The sequence below is a fragment of the Solea solea genome, chromosome 9, assembly GCF_958295425.1.
Source record: "Solea solea chromosome 9, fSolSol10.1, whole genome shotgun sequence".
In the NCBI taxonomy this organism is placed as follows: domain Eukaryota; kingdom Metazoa; phylum Chordata; class Actinopteri; order Pleuronectiformes; family Soleidae; genus Solea; species Solea solea.
The window spans coordinates 19155257-19180258 of record NC_081142.1 but is presented as its reverse complement, the minus strand read 5'-3'; the positions used below and the strand labels follow the sequence as shown (position 1 = coordinate 19180258).

The 25002-nt window shown below is 39.2% G+C and overlaps 2 protein-coding genes and 1 long non-coding RNA gene across 3 annotated transcripts; 2 read left to right on the top strand and 1 right to left on the bottom strand.

The window, feature by feature from the left end:
- Positions 1-439: 439 nt before the first annotated feature.
- On the bottom strand, positions 440-12450 carry stxbp3 (syntaxin binding protein 3). The gene is made up of 19 exons (XM_058638533.1): positions 12350-12450; positions 11095-11144; positions 10879-10960; positions 10678-10754; positions 10333-10405; positions 10104-10204; positions 9665-9810; positions 8873-8960; positions 8399-8523; positions 8172-8270; positions 8027-8084; positions 7863-7928; positions 6822-6902; positions 6020-6155; positions 5765-5871; positions 5571-5669; positions 2884-2969; positions 1994-2142; positions 440-1346 (listed from the first exon to the last, which is right to left on the bottom strand). Exons 1-19 carry the CDS (start codon positions 12393-12395, stop codon positions 1243-1245), a joined length of 1773 nt encoding a protein of 590 aa, XP_058494516.1. The 5' UTR covers positions 12396-12450; the 3' UTR covers positions 440-1242.
- LOC131465670 (uncharacterized) lies at positions 11887-14805 on the top strand. The gene is made up of 3 exons (XR_009241332.1): positions 11887-12075; positions 12863-13087; positions 13676-14805. It is a non-coding gene; the product is annotated as an uncharacterized LOC131465670 (long non-coding RNA).
- Positions 14806-14886: 81 nt separating this feature from the next.
- Positions 14887-24880, top strand: LOC131465668 (fibronectin type III domain-containing protein 7-like). The gene is made up of 14 exons (XM_058638532.1): positions 14887-15088; positions 15205-15220; positions 15772-16035; positions 16134-16394; positions 18299-18559; positions 19536-19799; positions 20180-20437; positions 20682-20939; positions 21435-21692; positions 22148-22402; positions 22605-22865; positions 24044-24073; positions 24184-24221; positions 24331-24880. Exons 1-13 carry the CDS (start codon positions 15035-15037, stop codon positions 24213-24215), a joined length of 2472 nt encoding a protein of 823 aa, XP_058494515.1. The 5' UTR covers positions 14887-15034; the 3' UTR covers positions 24216-24221; positions 24331-24880.
- Positions 24881-25002: the final 122 nt, after the last annotated feature.

Genomic DNA, 25002 nt, shown 5'->3' with positions numbered 1-25002 from the left:
AAGCCTCCCCTTCACCACTTGAAGATGGAGCGCCCGTCTCATTTTTAGCCTCGTGAAATGATGGAGCTTTTTGTGCATTGTGTGTATGGTGTGTAGTGTGTAGTGGACAATAGGAAAAGTAGGGTAGATATGATTCAGGGCACGGCAGAAACAGCACAACATCCTTGTGTCCCATTGTATTGTGGTCTCCTCAGCAGGAACGAACGCACCGCTCAAGTCCTCTGAACGCTCCTGACAACTGTCCGTTCAATTCAACTCGTTTTTTCTGTCCGTGTAAAAGCCTAGTCGTTATTTTTCTAAAGAATATCGAGTTGCATCTGTCTTGATGAGCTGCGGTGATTATGAGCTTTCATTGCGATTCTTTCAACTGACCTAAATATTGCATCCCACCGAATCAGTCACTACGGTGCCCGTTCAAAACACTACTGTCACCTCTAAATCCAAATGTTGAACCACTTCATCCTTTTATTAGTCAGTTGTTCAACACAAGAAAAAAAAAACAGAAGAAAAACGTAAATATTCTGGGTTAAACACTTTTGGAAATTATATTAAGTGCTAATGAACAGCAGGGATTAAGGATGCCAACATGGTGTAGCAGGTACTTACATACTGTATATACATTATCATTGTGCTTTTTTGCCCCGTCTCTGGATGTTCTCCAGAGTTCTTTCATCATCTAACATCACTTGTATTTTTTTTAAGGTCCAGTGTGTAAAATTTGGGTGTGTGGGTACAATCACCTGATTGTATGAAATGTATCAGGGGCTGCCATTTTTTTTTACAATAACCCACAACATCTTTCAAGATTCAACGCTAACCAGAAGTGATATGGGTTCTCCAACACACCTGGAAGGGATGAGTGATATTTGTTGCAAAATTTTTACTCACGTTACCTTTAAGGACAAAAGCAAACACGGGTGCAGGTTAGAAGACAGTGTGAAGCTCTCAGTAGGATGAGGTCAAGTCCGCCTTCAATATCATCTGCATGTAGTGTTTTAAAAAACAAAACCATGATAGTGCAGACCACATTCTCACAGCCAAAGCATTTCCACTGAGAAAATCTGCTTTAAGGAGAATTTGACTGCATGTCTACTGTAAATAACCTCCCCCACCCCCCAGTTTAGAGAATGAAAAAATAAAGATGAGTATAAGGTTAATTCCCTTCAGTCTCCCATTCAGGAGATTCGTTGATTTGAGTGCAGTGTGCTGAGTGATATGAGATGTAAGGGGGAGGGCAACTTCTCAGGCGTTGCTCCGTTCCTCTATTGTGAAAGTCTCCACGGGACCTTTGCTCAGGACCTTGATGTCATTCAGGAGACGGGTGGGGGTCAAAATGTGGGACGACCCTGAAAATAAAGCATGAAGATCAATTATGAGCCCACTCAAATACACCAACAACAACCAGATCGTGTCAAGTGCAGGACTGAACGGTTATCAGGCTTCCCACACCTTGGTTGACATCAAATTCAAGGACTTTCCAGGACCAAATGTGCAAGATGGGAGGGCATCTGCAAGAGCTGCTTCACCATGTGGTGTCCACTTTTATTGATTTGCAGCATGCTCTGTATCAGGTGACTAAAGTGATTGTCCTTGGGATTTTGGGCAAAATCAGTCTTTGTAATTTTATTGCTCTCTCTTGCTTAACGTTACTCGCTCATAAATGGTGAAGGGAGACAGTGAACAATGTCCACAACACCACTAGTAATTATGACTCCACTTTCAATGTCTATTTAGGGTGATTTTCAAAAGCTTTCAAGAGCCTGGAATTATTATTTTCTTTTCAAATTCACAAACTTTCAAGGATTTCAAGGACCTGTGGGGAATCGTCAGTAGTGTGTCTTCAAATAAATCACATTACCGAATGTGCAAAAACGCAAAGGTAGTCGAATAACTTTCATTGCCAACCAGCAACCAATAAACAAATGTATCGTGTAAACACAAAGTGCTGAAAGAAGGCTGAGGAAAGAGGTAGTAGTCCAGTATTGACGCTCACCTATGATGACCTCACAGGATTTGACCGCCTGGGTGACCTCATAGGCTGAGCGCATCTCAGAGTAGCTGATTCCACCTATGACGAAGATGATGAGGCGCGAGCCGCTCCGGCGTTCGTCCTGACTGCTGGTTTTGTGCTTCTGACGGGCACTGTGGGGCAAATGAAACAAAGTCACTCGGAGAATTTTTAAAACTAAAAGTGTTGGCTGCATGTCCAAGTTGTGGAAAGAAATGAAAACAAAAGAAAAACATTACAACAAACACAGGAAGACATACTGTACACGTCACCTAGCTAGACCTGTATGCAGTAGCACAAAACATCAATGGGGGGGTGCTAACTTATCACACTGCAGGTACATTCAATGTGAGAAATATGTATCTTATATAAATATTAATTAATTACATTGGAGTAATAGCTGGTATAATTTAAAATAGAAAATAGCATGTGGTACAGTATAAAACAAGAAGAAAAGTTTGACATCAAAACTTTTTATGCAACTCTTCTGGAAACACATTTCAAATTTAATTTGGATTGTAAAAAAAAAAGTATCATACATAAGTAAATAAACATAAATCGTGTTTGCATATTACCATGTGCCGTCGGACTACAGATGACATAAATGTTACAGATTATAGGAAATTATTTCTAAAAGTGATTGTTTAATATGTACTTAAGGAAATAATGTGTTCTGTTATGCAACAGTGCAGTTGTCGTAACATTTTCATTGACGTTCCATTGTAAGTGGTGATAAAAGGGATTTAATTTCATTTGGAAAAGCCTGGCTGGCAGGTCTTTTCCAAACATTTCATAAATGCACCCTGGAAATGATTCACAGGAGGACAAAAAAAGCTGTTGAAGTGAAGTAGTGACCCAGTCATAAGTAAACCCACCTGACGGCCCCAGAGCCATTCCAGGCAGCAGGAGACTCGGACTGGTGAGGCCACTCTCTGGTGTCCAGTTTGTTCTCCACAGCATCCTGAAAGTAAAAATAAGAAAAAAAACTAAAACTTAAACTCATCATCTGGAGAATCTCAGTCTTTAAAATGTTCATATGTCTTACATACATGTATATGCACAGAAAGCGAGAAACTGTGTTTATGGAAGGTTACATTTCATTTCAGTCAGCAACTTAACTAATGTTAAACAGCAACATAACCATAGCAATACAATACATTATATAAAATATTAATACATTATATGAATTGAAAATATTGTATATCACTACACTGCAGTGTAGACCTAAAATGTAGATTGAAAAAAACACTGTGTTCAATAACTGGAAATTAAGCAAGTTTTTTTTTGTATTTTTTGTTTAACAGTTACACAATCAGTGTCAGTTACAAAAATCTACATCGGCCATAGAAAAACGCACAATGGTCGACCTCAATATACAGTTGCCTTTGCTACATACACATGCAACTGGGGACATACAAAAAAAACAAGTTCAAAGTTAAAGACACTTCTGCATTGTCACAAGACCTCTGTAAAACACCTGATATTATGCTTCCACACTTAAAAACCTTTGCTCGTTTCCTGAGGAAATTGTTCACTGCAGTTTACATTACATTACATTACATTACATTACATTACATGTCATTTAGCAGACGCTTTTATCCAAAGCGACTTACAATAAGTGCATTTAAACGTTTGGGTACAAATAAGAGCTAGAAGTAAGCAAGAGCTATAAGTTACAGGAACTCAGGTGTTCGCGCTGACTGGAAATGGCTTTTTCATGTTGTAACAGGAAAGTGACAATGAAGAGAAGACAATGACATGTCTCCCATGTGGTAGAAAGGCACAAAGACTTTAAAGACACAAAGAGATTTTAACTCTTTTCAAGAAAGTTTTCAGCCAAGAGCCAAGCGAGCTGATTATCAGTTGTGCAGATGGGCTGTGAGAGATTATTAAAAAGAAATAAAATAAAAAAGGTTTTGAAATGATTGCAATTACATGAAATGTATATGATTAATTAAAGTTACTTAAACTTGCTTTTTGTCAGCTGTTATAAAAAAGTAGATCCAAAAGTGAAAAAGTAAAAAAAACAAAAACCTCAAGACTAATTATATTTACTGACCTTTTTCAAGGCAGATTTTAACCGATTCACAACAACAACAACAAACCAACACTATTATCAGCGTTTAAAGATCGGTACAAAGGATCTTCCCAGGGGATCGACACACACGAGGGGCTTCAGTGACACTGGACCTTACACATGCTAAGATGCTGTTTGTAAAACACAATCATACATGTAACACTGGCTATTGGATGACACGAATCTGATAACACATTTCTGTGGTGCTTTCAGTGGTCTGTTTAATTTTCTCACGGATCCCGTTCAGGAGACAGTGTCAGCGTCCTGAACCGGATCTGGGTTCCACATGTATGGAAAATGACTTACTTACATGCTGCTGCAAGTAAGTCTCTTACAGCCGTAGTTGTTTTCCTACATCCTATCATTACATAACTGCCTCATAGCCTCACCCAATGTGGAATTATGCAATTTAATTCAATCATTTAATTCAATAATGTATCATTTAGAGGTGCAACTAACGGTTATTTTAATCATCGATTGATCTGGCGATCATTTTATATATGAAATGTCAGAAAATGTTGAAAAATGTTGATCGGTGTTTCCCAAACATCGAAACGATCATGTTCTCAGATGTTTCAGGTTTTAATGATTTCTTTGTCAAATGGAGCAACAAATACCAGAAAATATTCACATTTAAGAAGCTGAAAAATCTGAAAGCTTGTTTTAATTATTGGTATCATTAGTTACTTGTTATAATAAAACATGGAGAGAGTTGTCACAGCACTGTATATAAACTAAACACAGAAATCTGTTCTTTTGTATTTCAACTCATAATTCAATAATACTATTTTAGCCACAGTTCAACATCCACACTAGACAGGAATTATAATAATAATATTAATATAAATAATATTTATCCTTGTTTATGTAAAATATCCCCAAGTCAGTATTCCATTAAATAACAGTTGCTTTAATGTTAAGGTTCTTTGGTACCATTACCTCTATTTAAAAGAAAACTAAGAAAAGCTCTTGTGTCTAAAACCTTTAATCATGTAAAATATTGATGAATAACTCAGGAAACAGTGGCTTTTTAGATTTTAATAACCTAATTTATCTAACTTAATTTATTTAGCTTTTTTCATTTTTAAAAAGGTATAGTGTACAAACTTCAACAACATTTATTGGTGAAGTTGCATGTTTCTCGCTTCACTCTTCTCTTCCAAGTGTGTTAGAGAACATATTAAGCCTGGAGTTGGCATAAAAACTCAAAATCAAATCAAATCTTGAATTTCATCTTTACTTAAATTTTACACACAGGACTTTTAAACTCTCAAGGTATCCTATTATGTGATTTTTTTCCCCCAACATTTGTCTTAGTGAAATTTTAGTGTGGTTATCATTTAAGCTGCAACAGGGATTTTCATGTCACATTTCTTGTACTTATGTGGATGTGGGGAAAAAAAGACAGAAATATTAACTGAGTAAATGTAAGAATGTGAGAATGTAAGAATAAAGGTTAAATTCCAGTTATCTCCCCTTACTGACCTCCATTACATCTTTTATGACCGGAGTCCATCTGGAAAGGTTGTACGTCTGCTCCTGGGAACGATCCCGTCTGGCTGTTTTGCGAGGGAAGATACTGGGCTAGAAACAAAAGTAGAAGTAACACGATTTCAGTTGGGACTGATATATAAAATAAATAAAAGAAGTCGCTAAAAAATCAACTGCAATCCACATACCGTTGTGATGATAGGAACGCCCAGTTCTTTCCAGTTCAGGATAAATTCCCGTTCATTCTCGATCTTAACATGCTGGATGAGTTTGTTCAAGTTCTCGTCTGTTGTTCCTGTTTACAAACAAACAAGGGAAATTCTTGGTTTTAGGTGCATTTCATTGATGTTTCTGAAAAGTCTAACTGACGACAACTCAAAGCTTTGGTCTCTTTAAGTCTTTGTGCATGAAAGGAAAACTAAAAAGGTAGGGTGAAGTTTTACCGTTGAGGCTGAAGATGTAGAGCAGCACAGCTCTGACCTTCTCGTGAGTGCTGTATTGGTAAAGCAACACAGGCAGCAGGGTCCGCATGGAATCCTTCACCTTCAACCCGTCCACGTCTGACCCCACTGCGAGGTCCTACACGGAGACAAAAGACAGATAACTGTCATGTGGGCTGGCAATTTTATCAGTGTTAGCAGGATCAGTTTCACCACCTGATAAGTTTCTCTTCAAGTCAGTCAGCGATCAGACCAGGGGTGTTGACGTTTAACTGTTGTTAAGATGCAATGCGATGTGGACATGGATAATTGTACATGGGATTTTTCAGTTGTTAGAAGCTGTTGTGAGACTGAAGAAGAAAATTAAGGGATTTTTTTTCCATTTTATCTGATTACATGTATTGATAGTAAAAGTGACATAACTATAGAAAATTATGGAGGCAATGCATAGCGATACTGAACGAAGTGGTTGCCATGATGAGACCAGCTCCTACTCTACTGCCTTTAATTTGCTAGCTGACTTTGTCCCAGAAATGTGTATTACTTCGAAAGCTGGGAAACCGCAGTTAAAGGTGTGCTGAGAGTTTTTATATCGACACCCTGTTTGAGGAGGAGTTGAGCTAACTATGGCTCCTGCGCATCGTGAAGCCTAAAGATTATTTTCAGTTTAAACTCCATAATTCTGTACACCTGCATGTTTTTAGCCACTACGTTCTAACATCTATAACGTGTGAAGACAAGAAATTAATGTTTGCCACATGAACAAGTCCCAGTCCCATTAAAACATACATCATGGACATCATACCTGTTCAGCTTTGCAGAGTTTCTCCACATTGTTTGAGAAATGTTGCATGCAGTCCTCGGCCAGCTGCAGATGAATGGTTTGCTAGAATTGAAACACAGAGAACACAGTAGTGAACACAAGTTTCAAACAGGTTTTATTTCAAAACAAAATTGTTATTTTTAATATAAGAGGACTTTTCCATTTTGTTTTCCTGGTACATGTATAATATTCCAGTTAACCCACACAATAACAAGGTTTTAAAACACCACACCCAACGATGACAAAATGATCCGTTGGCTCTATAATTACTTGTAGGAAGTAAATAACATGAGTTACCTCCAAATTACCTCCATGGTATGTCAATTTTCTATAAATTGCTCCTAAAAATACCTGACCTGCCAACCTTGAAAAACATTTTTGAGTAGCAACTTACCAGGGATTTATTGTCAATGTTATTGTTCTTACGTATGGAGGTGGTGGAGCGTGTTGGTTCTAACCCTAACCCAATTTATATGCATCTCTCACATACTTACTAATCACTCCTCCACTCACTTCTATGTCAGATATTCTACATACAAATAGACAATGAAGAAAACAAGAACTCCTTCAACGAACAAGGCATTACTTATTTAACATTCGATTTAAACCCATACAGTTGTTTATATTATGGATACTGATTGACTTTAAATGTAGGTTTCATATATTTGACATAACCTAACATAACAGAAATAACAGGAAAATGTCCCTTAAACAGTCATTCGACATTATCAATAATTGAAAATCACAAAAGGCATGTGTTATGTCCCTTAAACAGACATTTTATATTACTTCTGAGGGGCACATATTCTCTTCTGTTTAGGTCATCAGACATCATGTTTATTAACTGCACACACACACACCATAATCAACTTAAAATCATCTACAATTGCTAAAGTTAGACCCATATAGACTGTGGGCTGTTGCACGTAAACAGATACGTAGTTTAATGTAAAAATCTGCTATGCAAAATGCGTAGAGGTTGGCAGGTAAGGGTTAGATATTTAAACGATGGATAGTTCATACCTCAGTCATCTGTTTACGAAATGAAGGCATCTTCTTCATCATTTGGGCCAAGTTGCTAATTGTGATCTGGAAAGAAAATTCAATTCAAATTCATTTTATTTTGAAGTAAAGTAAAATTGCATAACACTCAAGATTCAGGCGGTGATGAGATCAGATAACTTTACCTTCCCGTCTGGCTGTTTCTTGCTTGCAGATATTTCTTTTACCATCTTGGGGATTTGTCTATTGTAACAAAATAAAATGGGCTCAGAGTTGTGGCGAGGAAGACAGGAATGGGACACACCCATCCTTCAAATGTTGCATACTTACTCTGAAACCTCAGCAATGTGTTTGTGCCTCAGCCTAACCCAAAGCATGTCGTCCTCAGTCAGCTGGGCCTGCTTCTCTGAGCCGTCTTTGGACTTGTACCTGGCCACCAAAATAAGAACATAACTGGCATTTTCTGATCTGAAACCGTCCTTGTCTGCCATACGGGTGTAATATGTAATATGTAAGCATGTGAATAGGGACAAATAAAGATGGAGAAGTTGTTTTACTTGTAGGTGTCATTCTGGATATCAATGAGGTCGTAGGCCATGGCCTGGTAGGTGAGCTCGTGTAGGATGGGGCTGACGGGATCAAAAGCTCTTTCCACAATCAGCAGCTGGGCCTGGGTCTTTCCCTGGAGATATGAAGAAAAAACACAAATATGATTCAACACAAAAATACCTTTTAATAAAAAACTGTGTTGTTACAGCTTAATGTTGTCAATACACTCTTCCTGCCTTTCTGTGCTAATGCTGAGCCTCTATTAGGCAACAGCAGTCAATGTTTCCTTTACCAAATATTACAAACAACACTTTGATCTGCTTAAGGCAAAGGAGGGAATTTTTTTTTCTTTACTTGATACCTTTTGTTAACCTGTTAATGGGGGAAAAAAAAAAACCCACTCCATTTCCAGTTTCCCATTTACTCCCCGGGCTAAGCCGTTGTTGAAGCTGTAAACATTCTGTGTTCAGCAGGAATCTCACCTTTTTCTTGCCACTATCATCCAGCTCGTAATGTCTGGCCAGCTTGTTGTCCACCAGCTCTGCAAGAGTCTTTGCATTCTCCATGTTGCTGTCAAACATTGATTTCCATAAGTTATCACAGTGAGGTAGATATAGAAGCTTCGCTGATACACATCAGACAATGCAGGTTTGGAGTCAAATTTTTTCTTGTGACAAATGCTCTTTTCAAACTAGTGTGTTTTCGCTTTCAATGTACAAAACCTTTGCAGACAGAAGATTAAAGCAGAGATGCATCAACACACATTTTTTACATAAATAAGTATACGTTACAGGCTCTCTCTTTCCTTTACATGTAAACTCCATATTTCATCTGTAACTAACTAAATATTTGATGTCTTCTGCCTCACAGTGACGATTGAGTTGTGCGTCTGAACAGAACAGGTGTGCACACATTTGATTTTGTAAAATATGACACTTATAATACTGAGTAATAGTTTCCAAGCATAAAGAACATTACCAAACTACTACTTAGCACAACATGTGAGTTCTGTTAGATTTTGAATGTTAAGTTTTCATGATTGACTGGCAGAAATGGGTAAAATGAGTTCCCTTTGTCTCAAAACGCCTAAAACAACAACCAGAAACATTTCCAAGCATTGAGATCATGTTTAGACTTATTGTGTAGTACCACTCGACCCTAAGGGAGAAGTGAGATAATACATTCTCTGATCTTGGTTCAAGTTTTTCCTTCACTGTGCATGTTGGCAGAGATATGATAAGGTAAGGTAAGGAGGAAGATCTCCTCTGGCTTACTTCTTGTATCTGATTCCTGGATACTCGTCCAATGTGGCACAGAGCGTGACAAGCTGGTTTGCGAGTGTCTCCAGGGTCTTCTTTTTGTCCTGACTGTTGGGACTGTAAATACTATGGAAGGCTACTGGACTGTCGCATGTGAACACCTGAAAAATTTAGTTAATACAGTCAGTTAAAATGCAGCGTGAAAATCTTTTTTTTTTAGTCTTTTTACAGCTACAGAACTGCACGAATATGAATAAAAACAATAAAAAATACTCAAAGTAGAAACAAGGACTGGACACAATTCCCAAACTACTATAATAAATATATGCCTATTTAAAGCAGCCAGAGCCTTCCAAGCAATTAAACAATGAAACTATCCCTTGGCAACCAAGTAACCACAGAATCTGCATAAATATGAAAAAGAGCGTTACAGAAATTCCTGGAACACACTCACTTGTGCCTCTTGGGGGATGAAGGACATGTTGATTTCCTTACAGACTCTTATATACTTTGCACAGTACAGTTTCATGTTGTTGAACAGCTCATCGGGGCAGTCTGTGGAAGCAAAAATAGATTTACTTTGCGTATAAATTGCCACATTTTAAGCAACTTAGTTTAATTGTCCTATTCGAAGTGAATGTGCTGCTACAGTAGATTTGATAAGGTATTTGTAGGTTACTTACAGTCGGTGAAATAGACATATGCTGCTTTATACTTGGGTTTGGGCTTGAAGTCAGCAATAAAGGCCTCCACACACTAAGGGATTTGAGAAAATTGGGAGAACATGTTTGAAATAAAAGGAAATGTGTAAAGAAAGGGATGCAAATGCAAGATTGGAGCAGAAGAATCGATCATTTTCAAATTCAAATCACAATTTAAACAGCACAATTTAGGATATATGCATGCATGATCTATAGCATTTAATTTATTATTTTAAGAGAGAGATTTAATGTGATAACGCTCCATCACAAATCAAATCGCAATTGCAATATGTCTCCAATGACCATGACAGTGTTACAGTGACAAACCTTAGTTGTTGGTGACATAAAGTAGATGGCCTTCATTTCTAGAACAGGCTCTCTGATTCTGTACAGGTCCTCCACAACTAGACATTTGAAATAAGAAAAGTACTTTAACACACGGGTAATGGCGCCCACATACTTGAGTAGATCCACTCTATTGTCAGTATTACGGTATTATACTTTCACTGTCATTGAAACATAGCCTACTTGTTATTTTTTCTGCCATGAGATCGGACATTTTGCAGCATGATGAGAGGAGCTTGGTGGTGAAAGGATCCAAGATCAGTATCTGTGAAGGTGATAAATAAGACGGTTACAATAAGTATCACACTCTACTGTTACTACTTAATGGAGCTCCACATTACAATTCTGATTTATGTATCTGTGTGCAGTAAAATAGTAAAAGAACAGGACTTGTCCTACCTTCCATACTTCAGATTTTCTGCAGTCTGCAATGATTGTTTCTTTTATTCCTGTAGGAGATGCAGAATATGGTTCAACATCAGTGTCACTAACCAATTATATCACTGTGCGCAAACGTTTTGCAGGAGCAAGTAATCTTTTTCAAATGCTGAGACAGCTTGTTTTGATTTGCAGCACACTCTGCATCTGGACAAGTGATTGTCCTTGGGATCTTGGGCAAGTCAGTCCACAACACCGCTAGTAATTATGACTCTACGTTTGTTCTGCATAGGACTAGTCTACGTACATCAAGCAATGCAGGGCGCATAAAACAGTAGTGCGTCGTAACGAACAAGGCAGACATTTAACTAAATATCAACTTATCTTCTTTTTTTGACAAAATTCAAGCACTTTCAATGATCCATGTCGTTTTGGGCGATTTTCATTAACTTTCATGGGCCAGTTTGTTTGTTTTTCAAATCCACAAACATTCAAGGATTTCAAGGACTCCTGGAAACCCTGTATTAGAGTATGGAGCTGGCAGGAGAAGCTCTGAAGTGACTTCTGAAGCATACTTTAGGACTTCACATGAAATACACAATATCCTGTGAAAGAAAGGTGAGACTGGTGAGAGGAGAAGAGGATGAGGCTGAAGAGAGGAGAGGAGAAGAGAATGACACAATGTGTTCTTGCTTAAATTAGTATTTTTCCTGATTCATTGTCATGAATAATTTGGGTGTATTTCGTCAAATTTCATAGAACCGTGTTCTAGCTGGATTCTCTTTATCGTTTGCTTCCCTTTGTAAACGTTGCAACACCGTTTTTTGAGTATTTAAATTGCGTTTATTTGGTAAATCCCCGGTTGACAAGGCGTCACGCTTTGTTAATGTTTCTTTCTTCCACCAACGTCACGGTTGACAGGGGTGCGATGTCACAGTCGGCGGAGAACAGCCTGTTAATAACCACACAACTAACAGTGGGCAACTGCGAGAGAAGATGACGGTAAAGTCGCCATACAAACGACACCATCGAGAGTTAGATCCAGTGTTTTCATTCTGTGGTTATAATTCTCTCCATTCCCTTCAACCTTCATCTGTCAACTTCCGCTCCCAAAAGAACAACACAACTACTTCACTGGAAGTAAAATGTCCACTGTCCCAGCGAAGGACACAGTCAATAACAGCTCGTTGTTACTTTTGAGTCCTGTAGCTTTGAATAATAAGTCTTATGCAGCTTCATAAATGTTGTAAAAACTGTTTCCATGTAGTGTACTTACTTTGCCAAACTATTCTCTTCAGTCCGTGATCTGAGGCCGCTGCCATTTTTGTTTCCTCCGAAGCGCCTCTTCCTGTCTCCGGTCCCCGGTCTCTGACGTCATCCGCGTCACCAAGTGTGCGACGAAGCTTTGTAGTTTTTTCCGGTCAGGACCTTTAACCACTACAACGACTGCTGCTGCTCAGTACTTTCAAACGGTTCACACGCTTAGAGGATCCTTTCACACTTATTAGCCATTGACCGTGTAACTGTTCACATGCTGGGGTTAAAGCCAGCTGACCTTAATAATAATTTTGATATATGTATTATGTTAAATTTTTACCCTTCCAGCCACTTTGCTAATTTCAAAAGCTGGGCCTTAGTTGCTTCTGTACCTTTACACAACATTTGAAATTTGTTGATGCATATTGGAGACATTTTGAAGTTGTCATTTGATATATATTTTTTAAACGTATAACCCGGAGTTAGTTAGAACTCAAAATAAATTAGGCAATCATTTCTCTCTCTTGCACAGGTCCGTGATAATGATGATGATGGTGACGACGTTGCAGCTGTGACGGAGGCACTTGGTGCATTTGTCATCAAGATTTTTGTGGTCTCCAAACCAGGGACTGAAGAAGGTGACTCTGAGTGGGCTGGGATTGTGCTCGAGGGTACGGCATTGCAGATGTGGAGCATGTGCCTACCTTATGGGCCTCACACATCAAATTAACATGTGCAGAACACCGTGCTCTTTGTTGTAAGTTATTCTAATGATCTAGTGACACTTTTCTGTCAATTATTATCCTGTATTTTTTTAGAGGGCCTTTTGCTGAAGAACACAATTTAATTGGTTTATTGAAATCAAGTAACGGGTCTTCAAAGTTGACATTTTTACTGGACGCCTGAATTGTGTTGATGTTAAAAATTATGTTGTTGCTAATTGTTCTGGTCAACTATGCTGTAAATTGCACCTTTCTTTCAAATACATTTCTATGTTTTTATCTGGAAATTGTGCTCTTGTGCCTGTTGAAAGCAGTCAGTTTAACGTCTTCCTCCCTGGAAATTCTTCTCCAGAGAGAAGAATTTGGGGTGGACCAAATGATGTGAACCCGTCTGATTTGTAGACATATTGACGATGTCAAATGCTGTTGTTGTCCAGCTAAGTGAAAATAATGTGGGCCCATAAACTGTCAAGTGATGTTAAATTTTGATTTAGTCTTGATTTAGCAGTGATGGTGACATTTTTCAACACAGTCAATTGATAACAAAACATGATTGAGTGTCTGAGTGTCTTTGTATTCTTGATTTTATGTTGTAATACTAAAATAATTTTATGGAACCACAGTGTCCTGGAAGGTGCACAGCAGGAAAAGGGATGCGCTTTGTTGAAGACTCACCTTTTCATCGTGATTCAAGGTAAGTAGTTTGGCTGATCTACCTGCTAATATAAACACTACACAACAGCAGCAGTGTGCACAACAGGAAGTGTCAGACATGTGACACTCACCTCTGTCTATTGTTAGACACAAACTGTTTTTGGTGAGGGACATGAAGATGTGTCATTGTATATTTTGAAATATAGTTCTCCATTTTTCCTGTTGTCAGAATAAGTATTTTCAATGTTTGATCACTCTGTTTATGTTTGTGAGAGCACTTACGCTCCATTTGAATGTGACACCCTTCCTTTGTTTATCCTGGGAAGGACTGTTTATGTATTATTATATGTATTATTGTTATTTATGATTTTTATGCTTTGTTTGTTCTGTTACAATATATTTGTTCAAGTTTACAGTTGTGGAATTAATGTTTTTACAATGTCAAGCTTCGAAAACGGCTCGATCTCTGTTTTTGAGTCTGTGACAGTAAGATAAATCAAAAAAATTCAATCCATCCAAAATATAATCATTAGCCTTAGAGTAAATTCAACTTAAGCGTTAACATTTATATGAATAAGAAGCATTTGTCTTTACTAAATTAAAACACTCTTATTTAACACAATTAAAACAAGTTTGGAGAAATGCGTAACTAAATTAAACAAATTTACTCAAGTTACCTGAATAATAAATGTTTGAGTCACTTTTATTTTAATAATATACTTTCTTATATTCATGTTATTTGAGTTCTTAAACTAAATTGATATAAGGGAATTAGTTTACGTTTAATTTGTGTGCTAAGGATAAAACCGGAGTCAAATTCCTTGTATGTGTTCACATACTTGGCCAATAAAGCTGATACTGATTCTGATTCTGGTTTCCTCAATCTGTTTGAGTTGAACTAACTCATCAGGTTTTACAGTGTATTATGACAATGAAGTCATTCCTCCCCTATCAGTGTTTCGATGCCTCAAGCTATGGGAATCACTGACCAGTGTATTATACTGTATTTTTCTCTTGACTGCTTCCTTGAATATAGAATATCAGGCCAGTGGCTGAACATTTCTCCTTCTCATGTTATTCAAACTGCACCTGTCCCCCAAGTAATACCCCCCCCCCCCCCACACACACACACACACACACACACACACCACTTCTGCACCATGGTTGGACATTTTTACCCAGTGGGAGGGTCCACATGAAGGTATTTCAACTTTAACAGCCAAGAGAATGAAACAGTTAAGAGTGAACCATTTTTTGGAAGAAACCCCAAAAACAGGCTACAAAGTGATAAAACAAAAAAGACGAGTGTTTCTTGGCAGAGGTGAAGAATGGGCACGATGAAGTGGCTGGTGATTTTTGTCTTGCTGGGCATATTCTCACAGGTACAGTAATGACATTTAACACAACAGACACTTTTCAAATTCAAATTCGGGCAAAGTAGTTCATTATATTGACTGCACACAAACTTTTGTTAATATTCTCTCATTTCTATTTGCAGGCTGTGACAGCAACAGGTACTCTATATTCTTTTTTAACATATTAAACTGTAGCTGTTTTTTTTTTACTGTCATACGTGATTATATAGAAGGCACAAAACCTTAAATATACTTTGCATTTATGTGTGTTCACTAAATAGTTTAGGTCCAGAATGTATTATTGACATATTAAAAGAATATAAACCAAGTTAAATCCAGATCATAAACATTTCTTTTCTTCATATGCTTATGATGAAGCTCCATTAAAGCACTTTAATATTTTTTCTGCACTGTATTACATAATAATTTTTTTTTTATGTCATATTTTATGCTCCATTTAAGATTAGATTAGATAAACGTTGTTTATCCACTTGGGGAAATTCAGGTATCTTTAAACCCCTATCCTAAAAACAAAGTTGTCACCTTGATGTAATCTGTTTTATTTATGTTTATTTATGAAGTTTGGTATTTTGTTTTTATGTAAAACACATTGAGTTGCAGCTGTGTATGAAATGTGCTATACATATAAACCATGTCTCGGGTGTGATAAGCGATGAAAGTGACCCATCTCAATTTTCTTTTCTCATCAGGTTTCACAGTGTCCGTGTTCTCAGTCACATCCAAGACTGCGATTCTCAGATGGAGCAGGTACTCTGGAGCCAGTTCATACAAAGTCTCTGCTGCCCTGCAAAGCTCACCAGGCCAACCCATTGCCTTTGCTCATTTTGGGGAAAACACAGTGATGGGCTCCATCAGCTCGCTGTCCCAAAACACCAACTACATCTTCACCGTGGAAGCTCTGGGCAGTAGTCAAGAAATTCTGAGCACTACAACGACTGGTGTGTCATCAACAGGTGTGGTACTCTTCTGTTTCAGTCTAAGCACACATAGTGACAGAATAATCAATCAAATCTGAGCTCTTTTTAGTGCATATTCTGTACTGTCATTTAAGCCCCGGAGATGATGGATCCCCTGCAGAATGCGGAGCCAAAGGATAGCACGACCTTGACAGCGGAGTTCACCTTGGACAGTAACGCCATTAACTACATCATACGCGTCCTGAACTCTGACGGCTTCTACAGAGAAGACACAGTGTCGTCCTCCCCTGCGCAGATTCAGTCCCTCTCACCGTACACTGAGTACACGCTCAGCATCATGGCTGTGAACAGTGGAGGCCGCAGCCAGCCCTCTCCCACTGTGACTGCAAAGACAGGTACTGTTGTCTCTCGCGTCGTCTTTGTTTATCAGCAGAACGAGAGTGTTTGAATTCAACTGTTAAAAGAATACACCCATGGGGCAGTTTGATGGTTTTTATAGAAATGAGAACCATACAGGACACTTTTGTCATCACTCCCCCATGCCCTCCAGAAGTCAACTGATCTGCTCCATTATGTAGAGTCACTATGGGCCAATGTATACACACACGTCTTCAGGCAAAATCCAGGCTTTTCTTATAACCAAGAAATGCATCAGCATCCCGCGGGGTCCCTCCTGTATCGGTATCAACTCCACCTGACCCTTCAGTGACAGTCACACAAAGGGTTGACCTCATCCTGAGTACAAAAGTGTCACCTCTCACCTCCACTCTGAGAAATCTGATCCTCATGAGCTAAAAAAAAAACATGTAGCAGTTTCATGTCTTTTGTTTATAGATCTTCAGATTTTAACTTATTTTAGCAACATTGGTCTATTAATATTGCAGTGGTATGTGGAGTAAGTCCCTCCGTCGTCACAAAATCCCTTAAAACTGAAATACTGTATGTCAGTAATAAGCAATATAGTATTTTACTCATATACACAATCTTCTTAGTCTCTTTCTTAAAATACATGCTAATAGTACTTAATCCAATTCATAGATCTATTCAAACTTTATTGAAGATCATATTCATGTTATATTCATGTTGTCATAGACAAAGCCTCTTACTTTTTAAAACATTACACACACACGCATATATATGTATTATATATATAAATATATATGCATATATAAAATAATCTGATCTAATCTACTTTAGAATTGGTTTTATTTACACCAGTGAGTTGTAGTGAATTTGACCTCTGAATTAAACCTAAATCCATTTTACACACCAGCAGAGGGCAGCACTTACCTGCATCCAGAGAGCATTGGTAGTTGGGCATCTTGCTCAGGGGCGCTTAGGGGATTTGAACTGGCGATCCACATGTCACAAGTAATTAATGTGACCTAACAGCAACAAATGTGACAGATGATAGACTTGAGATTTGATTTGAACATGTTCATTTGCAAATGTGTTCATTTGTGTCCAGACAAGCAAATAACACCTTCTTCTTCTTCTTTTCCTTTCGGCTGCTCCCTTCAGGGGTCGCCACAGCGAATCAACCTCCTCCATCTCACCCTGTTCTCTGTATCCCCCTCTCTCACACCAACTAACTTCATGTCCTCTCTTACTACATCCATAAGCCTTCTCTTTGGTCTTCCTCTAGACCTCCTGCCTGGCAGTTCCAACCCCGGCATCCTTCTACCAATATACTCACTATCCCTCCTCTGTACATGACCAAACCATCTCATTCTGGCCTCTCTGACCTTATCTCCAGAACATCTAACATGTGCTGTTCCTCTGATTGACTCATTCCTGATCCTATCCATCTTCGTCACTCCCAAAGAGAACCGTAACATCTTCATCTTTGCTACCTCCAGCTCTGCTTCCTGTCTTTTCCTCAGTGCCACTGTCTCTAGACCATACAGCATCACTGGTCTCACCACTGTCTTGTATATCTTTCCTCACATTCTGGCTGATACTGTTTTATAACACATCACCCCTGACACTTTTCTCCACCCATACCAACCAGCTTAAACCCGTTTCTTCACCTCTTTTCCACAATCTCCACTGCTCTGGACTGTTGACCCTAAATACTTAAAATCCTCCACCTTCTTTATCTCCACTCCCTCTTGCCTCATGGTTCTACTTGGGTTCCTCTCATTCACACACATATATTCTGTCTTTGACAGACAGACAGGCAAATAACAACATTATTTCCCATCTAATTATCATGGTGTTACTTCTTAAAATCAGCATTTTATGAAGCAACTGTGGCCTTTTATCTCACAAAAACTAATCAAATCTTCCTCCTCCACAGTTCTGTCTCCTCCTCAGCTCTCTACCTCGTCTCCCAGCAACGACAGCATCACCATATCCTGGGCTCCTGTGGCTCACGCTGTCCTGTACAGTGTGTCCACATTCCAGTTTGGTTCCAACACCAGCATGCAGTACAACACCTCCGACACCTACATGACCATTTCTGCCCTAGACGCTGGCTCCCTCTACTCCATCCAAGGGTACGCCTGGGACCCCGAGGGTCGAAAGGGAGATTTGAGCTTGGAGGTCAACCAGACAACACGTAAGGAGGCACTAGCACACTTGTGCTGAAAACGTGTTATTTGACCATATCACTCTTTTTTTCCACTAAAAGTGGTGTCTGATTCACAGCTCCGAGTTCGTATTTGCTAGATATAGTTCTATCTCATGCCCGTTAGAAAATATTGTTGCTGCACAATATTGGGGGCACAATCTCCAGTTGTGATGATAGAGTTCTTACAGCTTACTGTGGAGTCTGTGGTGCACTTGAACGCATCATATCCAGGATTAAATGGTATTGTCCAGTCCCATGACGCACTTTTTTGGTCCATACCCACCAAACAACCTCTGTAACAATGATTTTCCTTGTAGAAAACTACTCTCATTGGTCAAAAGGCACATTACTTGGTTATATTTGCATTAATTGTTGCAGTCGCAACATTGTAAAATCCTGGAGTGACTGAGTGGTGGAAATTATACTTCATTTCAAGTAAAAGAAATGTGCAAACAGAACATTTAAGAGACTCCTCATGATATCTGTCAAAACAGACAGGTCTGGATCAGCTTGGCTGACAACAGCACATAGACTGCACCGGTTTTTGTAGCAAACGCGATGATATTAGATGGAAAGATGGTGTCATTTATGGATAAATTCAGAGAAATTAGTTCTTTAAATTGAATAAAAAAGAGGACAAAAACTAAACAAATTGCAAATTTCTCTGTCGTGGGACTAATTAAGGATTATCTTGAAAATAAATGTCCCAAAGAATTGGTGTTTTTTTCACTAATATGTATCTGCACGTTGGGCAGAATCTACTATATTTGATTAAATCAACCAGCGTCCTTACAACACTGTTCTCAAGTTAACTGACATAATGATAAGCGTTCTATAATCTAAAGACCAAAACTGTATTTAAACAGCGTCTATGGTCTGATAGATGGTCTAAGCATCTACATACGCTTTGTACCACCTCACTGGATGTTGATGCGTGTTCCTGTGTGGTCCTCTCCTTCAACAGGTCCTCCAACACCGTCGTCTGTCAGTGTCTCTATGGTGACGAGTAACAATGTGACCGAACTCTCCGTGTCCTGGGCAATCGACCCGGACGTCTACGGATCCGTCGACTATTTTGTGACCAGCAACCACAACCTCACGTGTAACTCCACGTCCAGCCCCTGCAGCCTGTCTCCAGTGAGCTGTGGAGAAGTTCACACGATCCAGGTCACAGCCTCAAACGAGGCCGGGCCCAGCTACCCGTCGGACCCTGAAGTCTTCGTCACCTGTGAGTACTCGAACTGACACTGTTTTTTCTTTCCTGTTAAGATTTGAATGCTAAATCAGATCAGTTATATCACACTTTTTTTTACTTATTACTCCATCAGAGCCATCTGATTGCTTTCCTTTTCATGTATAAGTCAACCAGTATGTACAAGTTAGACTGTGGGTCCTTTACCAGAGTAACGCTGGTGTAGCAGACAAATATCTATCATTATATTTGTTATATTTTGGATCCAGTCTTGGAATAATGAAAATGCAGGGTCCAGAATGCAATCCAACCAATAGCTGTTGATTATGGGAGAGAAGTGACAAAAAGAACAATACACTGACAGCGTCAAAGCACTGCTTCTGTGTAATTGTGACTGAACTCTCCTGTGCTTCCAGTCCCGTGCCCACCCGAGTCTTTGACTCATAACGTGGAGGACACAGAGGAGAACTGCACACTGACGTGGGACACGGTGACTCACGCTGACGGCTACAAGGCCTTCATCAAGAGAGGAGATGGCATCGAGGAGATCTGTAACACCACCGGCAACAACTGCACCTACCACTGCCAGTGTGGCTACATGTACCTGCTCTCTGTGGTGGCGTTCAACCAGGCCGGCAACAGTCCGGCAGGGGAGAATCTCAATTACACCACCTGTAAGTAGCAGCACAAACATAGATATGCACAGATAGATCCCAGTTGCCAGGATGTGACCAGATAAGAGCCCAATTTGAAAGACATTTTTTATTAATTTTCTGATTTAATCCTCAACACGAAGGTCGTGTACACTAACACTAAGAAATATAAATAACACAGTAAAGTAGCAATTTTGTACTCAAGTATTTGTACTACCACTTTAACTTTAATCTTTTCCTCTCGTTTCCTCATCTCCCCCTTCAGTGCCCTGTTGTCCGGAGGATCTGACTGTCTCTGTGGTGAGCACGGACACTCTGGAGATCACATGGACAGCTGCACGTGGGGCAGACATGTACCAGACTCGTGCTGTGGACAATTCCGAGGTCATCCTGTGCAACGACACGGCACCGGAGTGCGCCCTCTCTGACCTCACCTGTGACAGTCCCTACAGCGTGGTGGTGATACCCTGCAATGACTTCAGTGGATGCAACCATGCATGCCAAGCTCATACCAAAGACACAGGTAGGAAAACATACTGTATCCAGCAAATAACCCATTACATTTTGCACCTGTACCTCACCTGTCTGATATACAGTAGTTTCACGCAATGATTTATAAACAGGAGTTTGTAGTATGACCTATGGTTCAGTGGAAAAATACAAAAGCTCTATGTGACAAAAACTGACTTTTATCACATTACATAAAGTATTATTAGTCATTTTATAGGGATAACTGTGCAATCTATGATAATTTAACATGGAGCATGTCAACGTCTATCATTATTATTTTTGGTATATGGTCCGAAAAGTGATATTTCAGAGGTTTCTTTTTTCTCCTTTTTTCAGGTGTTATTTTAGTCTTTGTTTATTGTCAGTTGGTTTTTGCAAAACTGTAAAACTGGACATGTTTAGACCTGCACTGTGATGATATTTAAAGTGAAACGCATGCTTTGCTTTAATGCAATGGAGTTTCTCGAACTATTTTAGGTATTGACTCTCCTCTTTCACTGCTCATCAGCTCCCTGTATGCCGACAAACATGGGGCTGACCGAGAACAACTCCACCTTTGTCACCGTCAGCTGGACGTCAACAAACAGAGCCGCCAACTACACCGTGAGCGCGCTGGGAGAGGACGGCAGCACACTCACCTGCACCACCACGGGAACCAGCTGTGACATCACAGACCTTCCCTGCGGCTCCACCTTTGAAGTGACTGTCACAGCGGACAGCGACGCTGGTCAGAGTTTACCCAGCTACTCTAAATCTCTGGAGACCGGTGAGTAGCCCATAAGGTTTGGACTTATCCAGATATAAACAACCGAGCTTCCGCTTCTACAGCTTTTCCATCTGTTTACATGAACACAGATTAAGTTAAAGATTGAGGCTGATGTTCCACAGGTGTTTTTTTGCCAATAAGGACATTATAAAACCGGCCTTTTACTGTAGTGATTGGAAAATAAACCCATACAAAAATCAGTTATATTGAACATAATTTATGAATTCAGCTAAAGTAATTGTACAATAACTGTAAAAGTGAAAAACTATGAAAACAAGTCACTTAAGAAGTGGTCAAGGAGCCTAACGTTATGCACAACATCTTAATCTGGTCCGCCAGTGTACGCAGAATCTCTCTTTATCTCTCTCAGACCAAATTTTTCATGTAGTTACTTTTTCATTAAGATTTGAATACTAACAAATATATTATATACTGTATAACCTCTTCTTTTACAGAACCGTGTTGCCCCGAGAATCTAACGGTGGTGCAGGTGACCCAGGCAATGTCCAACGTCTCATGGTCTCACGCCAAAGGGGCACAATTCTTCCTCACCTCTCTGACGTCGCCGCGTGGCCACGCCCGGTGCCACACGCAGGACTCCCACTGCATCATGGGATGCGTCACTTGCGGGACGAGCTACACCGTCGCCGTGGAGGCGCAGAGCCACAGCGGACGCGTGTCCAACTGCGCGTACGAAGGCTTCTCGTCCAGTGAGTGAGGGCCATTACAAGCAATGAGACGCAACAAAGATTTTACTAAAGTAGTATCTGTCCAACTTTGAATTGTTTAAAGGTACAATGCGTAGAATGTACCCAGGGGCTTGTCCATGTAAAGCTCTGAAAGTAAGGACCAGGAGTAATATTCTCTACTAAGTGACATCACACCCACATTTAACTTCTCTCTCTCTCACAGGTGCCTGCTGTCCATCAGGCATCAGGCTCTACAAGATGGCAGATAACTCTTTGCAGGTTCATTGGCGCAGCTCCAGCAGCAGCCACAGCCACAGCGTAGAGATGTCGGGCAGCAATAACAACTACACCTGCACTGCAGCACCCGGGGAACACAAGTGCAACGTCGCCAACGCCCTGTGTGGGGACACCTATCATGTGGTGGTGGCGCCACTGACGGCAGAGGGCAGTAAAGGCATCTTCTGTTCTGCAAGAGTGTTCTCAGGTATGATGTAAAAGATGTGTGGCAAATAATAAAACACACCTACATCTTGAAATCTCAGGGTTTTTTTGAGCTTTAAATTTTATTGAACCTGTTATTGTGTTGTCATTTCTTTATCTGCTGTGTGTATGTGTGTGTACCTGGTATTCCTTATGTTGTGGGAACCTAGGGTCAGAGTTAAGCCAATAGTTATCATGGTTATTAGAGTGCGTCTCCAGGAAATGAATGTAAATCAATGCAATGTCCTCTGAAGTGATGGAAACCAGAGTGTGTGTTCTTGCATGGGTACCTTTGTGAGGACCAACAAATGTATAAACCAGCTATCAGCAAGTATATGTGGTCAAGGTAAGTTTTAAGTGCCTTAAAACGTCTTCCACACACAAAAACCAACGTGTGCTGCCTGAAGCTAATAATAACAATACTGTAAGTATTTATTGTGCATTATTTTACTGTTAAGAATTACTGCTTCTTCATTGAGCCTGAACTCATGCAAGAAGTTATTTTACAGACAGTTACTCTCCGAACCTGGCTGTCTCCATGACAACAGCAGTGTTTTGGGATTTTTTCAAACCTAACATTTAGTTTAGGTTAACTGTCAATTCTAGCAACAGAATCTATGAACTTGATACGAAATTAAATCATTTTTGTGAAGATAAGCAAATCATTTCAAGATTAGATTTGTTAAATCATCTGCTGGGCCAGATACTGATGCTGGAGTGCCAGTTTTGACCCCTGGTATAAACCATAGGGAGTGAGGACATTTTGGGAGAATCAAATTCAACTCCAATCCAACTTTATTTATAAAGCACTTTAAAAACAACAATAGCTGAGACAAAGTGCTGGTCATCAAAGATAAATAAAACAAATAAAATATAAAAAATGTGAGAACTAATAGACCTAAGAACAAACAATAAACCATACTGGGTCAAAAGCCAAAGACTGAGAATGATGTCACTGCTATGTAAAAGGGCTTTTTGAGGGTTAAGACTCGGTTTTAGGATTAGGGTTAGATTTAGGTTTAGGTTAAAGGTTAGGGTTAGTGTCCTCACTACGAATGCTGCGCGTTTCTGTGTGTGAAAGTACCACATTACCATAAATGACCGACCTAAATTTGATTTATATTGACTAATATTTAGATTTTTACTTTGTTTTAATTGTTGTCTTTGTCTCTGTTCTTGTAGTAACTTGTTCAAACAGCAACATTGGGGCAGGTAAGCATGTCACCGTTTGTTTTTTTAACATTTTTGTGTAGAATTGATTTCTTCAACTTATATCATGTCATGATTTATTTTCCTAATATCACTCAATTCAATCTCTTCAGTGATCTACAGAGGTAAAAGAAGTGTGGACTAGCGTATGGTGAGTATAACAACTGTAAATCTTTTTTGTTTGTTTGTCTTGCTGTTGTTGTACTTAGCGTTCCTGCATTAAATATCCAACAATAATATTTGTGTTTTTTTCTTGACAGAATCTTCCGCACAGATAAATTCCATCATCTTCCTCTTTCTGCCTGAAAAAATTAAATAAAAAGAAGAAAAAGCTGTACTGTTGTTCAGCATGTTTGTCTGTTGGCTGTAGAGATATATATGTTTACATACAGTATAAAAAAACGCGATGAAATTGCTGTCTGTGATATTGTTCAGTGTTGTATAACCTGCCTTTAATTGATACTCGGACAAGAAAAACAAGTTTTTAAAATGCCATAAATAGTGAAAACATGATAAAACAATTGAATTTGAAGGCAGTAATAATACAGTTAATTAGTTTTAACCCAAAGCAACAAACAATAGCACATTTTGTATCTCTCATGAAACCTTTGGCGCCTTTAATTCTTAAATAAACATTTGAATAACGATCGACAATCAGATTAAGTTAAGTGTCTTAGTCTCGACCCCTAAGTAAGAAGCCTCCTGGCGATTAAGTGGCAGGCGCTGTTGCTCGTTCTCAGGAAGAATCATGGAATATGTGTAAACCCAATGAACCATATTTCTGCTAATAAAGAATTACCAGCATTATAATAGGTGTGTATTGTGATTTGTTTTACACGGGGACATAACAACAGACATCACAGTCTCTGCAGCAAACTTGGTGTGTGTCTAGCAGGTGACAGCAGGTGGCGTCATTTGTTTTGTTGTGTGTG

What these genes read in the sequence shown, in the direction of transcription:
- LOC131465668 (XM_058638532.1), top strand. Translation starts at nt 15,035, where the DNA reads ATGGGCACGATGAAGTGGCTGGTGATTTTTGTCTTGCTGGGCATATTC. An exon ending in AGCTCATACCAAAGACACAG is followed by an intron (nt 20,940 to 21,434) that starts GTAGGAAAACAT and finishes ACTGCTCATCAG; the next exon opens with CTCCCTGTATGCCGACAAAC. An exon ending in AAACAGCAACATTGGGGCAG is followed by an intron (nt 24,074 to 24,183) that starts GTAAGCATGTCA and finishes CAATCTCTTCAG; the next exon opens with TGATCTACAGAGGTAAAAGA.
- stxbp3 (XM_058638533.1), bottom strand. Translation starts at nt 12,395, where the DNA reads ATGGCAGCGGCCTCAGATCACGGACTGAAGAGAATAGTTTGGCAAA. An exon ending in TTCGTAAACAGATGACTGAG is followed by an intron (nt 6,903 to 7,862) that starts GTATGAACTATC and finishes TTTCAATTCTAG; the next exon opens with CAAACCATTCATCTGCAGCT. An exon ending in GCGTTCCTATCATCACAACG is followed by an intron (nt 5,670 to 5,764) that starts GTATGTGGATTG and finishes TTTTGTTTCTAG; the next exon opens with CCCAGTATCTTCCCTCGCAA.